Source organism: Brassica oleracea, chromosome C6, assembly GCF_000695525.1.
Source record: "Brassica oleracea var. oleracea cultivar TO1000 chromosome C6, BOL, whole genome shotgun sequence".
Classification (NCBI taxonomy): Eukaryota; Viridiplantae; Streptophyta; class Magnoliopsida; order Brassicales; family Brassicaceae; genus Brassica; species Brassica oleracea.
This window is the reverse complement of record NC_027753.1, coordinates 36,425,771-36,433,780: the sequence shown is the minus strand read 5'-3', so window position 1 is coordinate 36,433,780 and position 8,010 is coordinate 36,425,771. Positions and strand designations below refer to the sequence as shown.

Sequence of the window (8,010 nt, the reverse complement as noted above, 5' to 3'; positions counted from 1 at the left end):
GGGGGGGGGGGTGAAAATAGGTAACAAAATCCAAAAAAATATCCAATCAAAACTAAAAAAAAGAGATTGAAAAACATGAAGATTAATCCTCCTAATTTTTGTATTAAGTAAGTCAGAAATGATTTGAAATCAGTAAACGAATATTCCCATTTTACATTAATATATATAATTTATTTAAACTAAAATTATTATTTTCTCAAGAAATATTTTCCTTCATCACCGAAACTGACATAAAAGTAGAGAGAAGACATCGTGACGCGTCTTCTCCTCCTCTTTGATTCCCTTCTCAACTAACTCTCTCTCTACTATTAAAGTTGAAAAGCAACACACTTTGTAACTTCCCGGAGATGGTTTCGTTCGCTGGCTTCGCCTTCGTCACTGGATTCTTGCTGGGTCTCCTCGCCGTCGTTGCCGCGGAAGCTGCCGCGTTCTTGTACCTTGTGAAGCGGTTGAATCGGAAGCAGAAATCGAGTTCAGATCCAACATCAAAGGGCTCTGAACCTCCTCCTCTCGAGCCCATTGATTTCAATCTCAACAAACAGGTAAAAGTTTCCTCCTTTCTTGATCAGTGTGAGGAAAGCTGTTTACTTTATGATCTGTGTATCTTTCTCAGGGAGTGATTTGGGTTCTGGAGTTGGACGAGAGTTTAAAGGAGAAGTTACCAAAAGAGCCAAAGAAGAAGATAAATCACGTGGAGGTGCATCCCGTTAGAAAATTTGCTCGTATCAAAGACCATAAGCTCATCTTAACAGACGCTGATAGCAACAAGACTGTTATCACTTTGAAAGGTTGCTCCGTTGAGGCTGTTTCAGGGTCTCAACTCCCCACAAGAAAATGGTACTTTACATTCTTACTGACATTGCTTCTTCTCTTAAGTGAATGTAAAACACTTTTGATTTGTGTCTTATCTTAGGGCTAAGAGGTTCCCTATCCAAGTGGAGAGCAAAACTTCAGACTTGTACAAAGGGAACCGTGTGTTTTACATCTACCTCGAGACTTCTTGGGAGAAGGAGTCTTGGTGTAAAGCTCTCCGTCTTGCTGCTTCTAATGACCAAGAAAGGTTTATCTGGTCGACCAAACTGAAAGACGAGTTCCGGAGCTACATGGCTTCACTCAACGCTGCGTATCCTTCTTTTATGAAACCATCAGCTGGTTTTAGCTTCGAGTCATTGGACAAGGGAGTTAAGATCGATGGTCCTTCCTCAAAGGTTCGTTTGTTCTGGAAGAAGTTCTCTAAAAAGTGCTCAACCAAAGTGACAGCTTCAACACGTCCTTACCAAGACTCACATTCCAACGGTAGCTCAGGAAAGAGTAATCCAGCTAGAAAGATTAGAGATACCATCATCCCTGAGGAAACCGATGTGGGAGCTTTCTCACGTTCTTGGAGCCACGCTTCGGATGTAGACTCGGAAGAGAAGTTCTTCGCCGATGAAGGAACCTTGGCGTGGAACTTGCTGATCTCTCGGCTGTTCTTTGATGTCAAAGAGAACGCAGGGCTGAAGAATGCAGTGCACGAACGAATCCAGCGGGTGTTGTCCAACATGAGGACTCCTAGCTACATAGGAGACTTAATCTGCTGCGATGTAAAGATTGGGAGTCTCCCTCCGTATATACACGGTACAAGGATTCTTCCGATGGAGATGAATGGCGTGTGGGCGTTCGAGCTAGATGTTGAATACACTGGTGGTGCTGGACTTGAAGTTCAGACTCGAGTTGACGCTCGAGAGGAAGATCTGCAGATAGCCGAAGGAAAGCTGCAACCAAATTCTTCAGGGGATGTTCCACCAGAGTTCCTTGAAGGTCTTGCAGATTTTGAGAAGCAGTTGAGTGTCCCCGGAGGAACTGGTGATGGACAAGATGTGAAAGTTGGTTAGTACAGTGAATTCATAGAATCATTTTGATTAGAAGCATTTAATACTAAAGTGATTTATTTCTTTGCAGATGAACCAAAGGGAGCAAAAGGTACAAAAGCAGCTCCCAACAATGGATCTAAGTGGAAGTCTATTCTGAAGAACATCGCTGAGCAAGTCTCTCAGGTTAATCTTTGTTTCTGATCTCCAGTGATTATAGACTCAGCTCCTGTAGTATCTTAGACTATCTCTGTTTGTGAACTGTAGGTTCCAATTACTTTGTCAATAGGAGTCTCTTCGCTTAGAGGGACACTGCGTGTACACATGAAACCGCCTCCATCTGATCAACTATGGTTTGGCTTCACAAGCATGCCGGAGATTAAATTCGACCTTGTCTCATCTGTTGGTGAACACAAAATCACAAACAGCCATGTTGCTATGTTCTTGATCAACCGTTTTAAGGTAAAAAACACTTTGCTCCACCTTCTTTTGTTTCTAAAGGGAATATGAAATAAGACAAAATCTCATTGTGCAGAACGGGATACGAGAGGTCATGGTGCTCCCCAACTGCGAAAGCATTACCATTCCAGGGATGATAGCTGAGAAGGATGATTGGGTCCAACGCAGTGTTGCGCCGTTCATGTGGCTGAATCAAGACTCAAGTAGTGATCACGACAGCTTCGAAGCTGCAGAAGGTAAAGCTAAAGGTGAGAAGCCAACGAATGGTGAACAAACGAAGAAAACTACCAACGTTCCGCAGAAAGCAAGAGTTGAGGAAGAACCTGTGGCTGCACAACAACCAGCTAATTCCACAGCTCTTGCAGTAGAAAGTGAAAAATCCTTGGAAGAACTCAAGACTCCCCTTCTGGAAAGCAACGAGAAGCTGGAGACAGTAGCACGAGGAGGCAACGACGGGGAGATTGTTCCGGTTAGTGTCCAGCCACCGTCGAGGTATATCGTGCCAAATGAAGAGGTTGATTCGAGCTTCAAGGGGAAGAAAATGGGAACAAGGGAGAGGATGTTTGATTTTAGGAAGAAAGTTGGGGAGAAGTTTGAAGAGAAGAAGCGTCACATGGAGGAAAGAAGTAGACAGATTGTTGAGAAGATGAGAGGACCTTGAAGAAGCTTTTCTTTTTTCAGGTTTCAGAAACAAGGAAAGTCAATATAGAATAGATTAGTACATTGTTATTACTTGTATCCGGTATATGTTTGGTGAAAATATCAAAAGAACTCATTGCTGCGGTATCTCTCTTTATTCTTATTAATACAAACAAACAAAGAGTAGCATCAAAACAGAGGTTCTATGCAAAGTGATTTTACAAACAAAGACAAGAAGCAAGAGAGACCAAGTGGAAAGCCCCAATCTAGTAATCTTCAGGGGCTAAGGGCTGGTGGGTGTGGTGAGCAGGTGGCTCAGTTGGGATGACCATGAACTCGTATATAAAGGCGGCTAAAGCACCACCGATGAATGGTCCGACCCAATAGATCCAATGGTCATCCCATCTCCATCCAACCAATGCTGGACCAAAGGCTCGAGCTGGATTCATTGACGCACCAGAGAACGGTCCACCCATCAAGATGTTTGCACCAACTATGAGTCCGACCGCAAGCGGTCCTATAATCCCAAGGCTTCCACGTTTTGGATCAATCAAGGTCGAGTAGACGACGTAGACTAGGCCAAATGTTAAAATGATCTCTAACACGAGTCCATTATGCGCCTTAACACCTGATGCTAAACTGAAGCCAACTGGTCTCTGCATTAAGATAGACTATGTTTATAACATTGCAACACAAAAATACTAGCTCATATATGTATACCAATATTCAAGAATAGGTAGTAACATTATTGATTAGGCTTCATATGAGATCATACTAATATGAAATTATTGATTAGACGAGAATCTATTTATATGAGATTACTGATTAGACGAGGGTCTATTTATATGAGTCTATTTAAATCAGGGGGTATCTAAACCGACTTTTAGAACACTGATGCACTATGATTTTATTTAGTGGTACCATGCCGTTTGTGGCGAGCCTCAACAATAGACAAGCGAGGATGGCTCCAAGAAGCTGAGCTATCCAGTAGTAGATGGCAAGGATGGCAGAGATTCTGCCTCCAATAAGAGCACCAAAAGTGACAGCCGGGTTAACGTGTCCGCCAGAGACATTGATGGCTGCAGAGACAGCGGCGAACAGAGCAAACGCATGAGCTAACGCTACTAGTACCAGTCCTCCTGGTGTGTTTGTTCCAACATGAGCCGCATGGTCCCAATACAACTTATCTGAGATAGAAAAAAACACACAACTCATAAGCTATATCACATCTGAAAAGACTTTTAAGCTGCATAATTATCTTCGGAACGGTACCGAGAGAGAGGATGGAGCCTTCAGCTGCAAAGACAAAGACAAAAGTGGAGAGGAACTCAGCTAAAGTGGCTCTAATGGAGTCAGGGTGTGTAGCCTCGTCGGCTCTACCGAAACCATACGTTCTAACTGTTGATGCTGCCATTATATTCACAACACTTTGAATTAACAAGGATGTGTGAAGAAGGATAATTTGAGGTGGGAAGAGAGAGAGAGAGAGAGAGTTTAAAAGAAGCCAAAAAGAAGGACAGATGTGAGACTTGAGTGTCTTGAGTTGGACACGTAGCTTTTAAATTGCATGCATTTTTACTTAACCATGTCGTGTTTGTGTTTGTGTATTTCATTAATTTTCATCTGCCTCCTTATCTTCTTTCTCTTTGGTAAGTTTTTGGACGAACCTTAAGGTTTGAGATTTGTAAAGGCATGTGCTCGTGTGCGTGTGTTGTCAGTGTATGTGTTGTTTTGACTATGCATGCATGTGTGCCAACTAGATAAACAAACAAGTACGAGTTTTCTAGAATTAGGAAGACAGTCAAAGTTATGTGTACGTACGGTCAATTAATCGAAGTTTCATTACCACACAAAAAGAGCGGTTTACATAACGTTTTCTGCCACTTTTATAGAATCTTTATTACCATCCAGGAATATCAAAACTATAATGTCCACTGACTTTGGTATATTGCTTCAGTCATGCATTGTTTGCCCCCGAAGCAGCAGCCTCGGCCGATTCTTTCTCCTTATTATTTATGCATTGTGAGATAGAGACATCCTTCTGAGTTATCATCAAAGCACGAGACAGTAATGTATCCATGTCAATGAGGTAAGACTAGAATGAATTTTGCAGTTTCTCGTATTCATTTCTGTGTTACCAATTGTTATATGGTTTCTTGGTAAATAATGTTGGAACTCGTTTTTGACAAAGTGGTGTGGACCATTTTTCCGATGGATTTTTCGACAGAGATGTCTGTCGGAAGAACCGGAATTTGGGCACGATGTAATCGTCACCGTGAACACTATGAGTTAGTGTATTTGTTGGTCAAAATCGGAATTGTTTTGAATGAGAAATAGAGATCCAAAATGGATGATTTACAAAGCTTGTAAATGTTTAGATTTGACTAAGTATAAAAATTAGCAAATGTTTCACTTTGAGTATTTGAATTTGGATTTGAGTTTGGATTTGTTAATGAGATATTGTCTATTAACATATCATTATAAAATTTATTTAAGATGATCTTTTGTGTTTGTCTAGACACAAGAAAGCAAATTCATTTAAATAAATATATTATTGTTTCAAAACAAAATATATTTATATTGCCGTTAGTTGTTATCAAAAGAGTCAATGGAGAATCATATCTTCATTATGACATTAATATCTGAATTAACTCTCCATAAAAACACCGCGTCGGTTTCTTTTGTTGAAACCTACGTAGCATGGAATTGTTGGTGGTCATGCGTTTCGTGCTTCCGAAGCGGAACCGGAAACGGAATCGCTCAGAATCGCTCGGAATCGTTATGGAATCACGTTTAGGATAGTGAGACGTTTGGAACCGTAATGGAAGCACGCGATTCAGGATTGGAAGCGTCGATGGATATATGTTCAAAAAACTGAAAAATTATTTTGGGCTTTTAAATTTTGATTTGTTTTGTGAATATGTGATCCAATTAGCCTATTATAATAACAAAACCCTAGTTACCAAATAAGCTAAAAAGATTAAAACTCTTGAAATTCAGTTACCGTAAGAAGCAGTTCTGATATTTCTTCAAGTTCAACATTTTATCCAGATTCTGAGAGAAGAGAAGCAAAGGTACGTAACTCATATATATATAAATACTCAGTTATTGTGCTTTGTTTGATGTGTTGTCACTTGTTTGTCTTTTATGAATGTGGTTTGCATATTCTATTGTTTGATCGTGAGTGTATTAAACTCATGACTGCACTTTTCTGGTTTTCAATTTCAGTGCAAGGAATATTTTAAATATAGTATTATTATAAGTTGCTTTGTGTACGTAGCTTTGTGTGATATTGTTGTAGTCTTTTGCAGTTTTATGTTTCATATTTGTATTATGTTTGGTAAATTAAGATATTATATATTGGGAAGACTTGAGTTTAAAGATCTTTTTCTTGATGAACCAGAATTGGAAGCTATTTTGTTTGGTGGAGATGGGGAAAATGAAAACAATGATGAGTTCCATATTTGATTTGAAGCTTGAATTTTTTTTTTATGTTATGTTGAGTTATTTTTTTGTTATCTTTTATGTTGAACTTCATTATTTAAAGTATGTGTTGGATTTTTATTATTAATTTTTTTATTTTATTAAGTGCTTCAATATTATATATATGTATAAACGCTTCCAACACGTACCCGTTTTCTAAATATTTTAAAATTTTCGTTTCTGCGCTTCCTTACGCTTCCGCTTCCGCGTCCCTGCTTCTGATTCCATGCAGCATAGGTTGAAACTATAAAGGTGACAATGTTAATACTCATTCAGTACAGGTTTATAGAACAAGTATAGTAAAAAAAAATTTCCCACTTGAATATTTGATTCTTTTTTTTTTTTTTTGTGTCTTCTCTTCGTTTCTTTTTTAAAGTCTGAGAGTATACACAAAACTAGTTTCGCCAGGCTTCTGATAGAGTGACGCAAATCAGAAGACTTTTTGCAGTTGTATCTTGGGACTCATTACGTTATCGAACCGTCGCACTACCGGACGTATTTTGAGTTAACGAAAGAGATAATATCTCGCCTCTGTAGTTGAATCATCATTTTCTTAAATCTTTGGTATAATGTTATCATTTTTATTCTTTACAATATTCAGTTCTCCGTATATAATACAGTCCATCAAATAATTACTATATACCTATACACTAATTCGTCAATTTCTCTCACCCAGATATTGCAGAATCAACTGTCCTGAATAAAATACTATGTGATGTATCGTCGGAGTCCCTATCTAAGAGCTGGTCGACCATGTATATCGGCAGTGCCGCTGATATATTATGATTAAAATTTTAAGGGGCCAGAATTTTCTAAACGTACCGTCAGCTCTACCGCTCTACCTATCTCAATAGAGGAAAGGTCACAAGTTTAGTTCCTTATTGACAATTTTAATAATTTTTGGAATCAATTCATAATGGGCCAAAATATTTATATACAGTATTTGGGGGTCCGAAATGTTTAAGACTCGTTCTGCATATCATGAATAAATTAATTAATTAAATCGAAACTATTTTTAAATTTATAACTCCCTATGTTTCATATTGTAAATATTGTAAGTAATTTTAGAAAAAAAGTTTTATTTCAAAATGTAGGTAGTTTTTACATTGGTAATTCTACATATCTCAAAATATTTTTTTTTTTATAATTGGTTGAATTTGATAGGGCTTTTTGCAGAATTGACCTATAACTTAAAGTCAAACACAAAACTAACCTCTTTTTTTCTTTTGAAAATTGGTTTTGCCCTATTCACCCCACAAGTTCATATAATTTACGAAAATGCCATCAATTTTTTTTTTCTTTTGTTTTTCGAAAATGACATTTTTACTCTCTCACCCTCATCATCTTCAAGTAATTACAAGATTGTCATTGTCATCAATACCACAACCACCATGAACAACCAATTTGAAGCTCTTAATGCTCCCAAAATCGATTTACCCTTCTTCTTTTTCCATTCGTATGAACTAAACACAACATATCTCTCACTTTCTCTCCACAATGAGCTAAAAAAAACCCAAGATTTTGATTCTAATTTTTTTATGGTTCATAGAGTCATAGAAGCTAACGATTCTGGGTGGGT

The 8,010-nt window shown here is 38.3% G+C and overlaps 2 protein-coding genes across 2 annotated transcripts; one reads left to right on the top strand and one right to left on the bottom strand.

Annotated features, from left to right (window-relative positions):
* The first annotated feature begins 227 nt into the window (after positions 1–227).
* On the top strand, positions 228–3,129 carry LOC106300664 (testis-expressed sequence 2 protein-like). Its single transcript, XM_013736859.1, has 6 exons — positions 228–542; positions 614–837; positions 914–1,869; positions 1,942–2,036; positions 2,118–2,312; positions 2,386–3,129. The coding sequence occupies exons 1-6, from the start codon at positions 348–350 to the stop codon at positions 2,968–2,970; spliced, it is 2,250 nt and encodes a 749-aa protein (XP_013592313.1). The 5' UTR covers positions 228–347; the 3' UTR covers positions 2,971–3,129.
* Positions 2,980–4,464, bottom strand: LOC106300665 (aquaporin TIP3-1-like). Its single transcript, XM_013736860.1, has 3 exons — positions 4,221–4,464; positions 3,870–4,135; positions 2,980–3,604 (listed from the first exon to the last, which is right to left on the bottom strand). Exons 1-3 carry the CDS (start codon positions 4,360–4,362, stop codon positions 3,215–3,217), a joined length of 798 nt encoding a protein of 265 aa, XP_013592314.1. The 5' UTR covers positions 4,363–4,464; the 3' UTR covers positions 2,980–3,214.
* Positions 4,465–8,010: the final 3,546 nt, after the last annotated feature.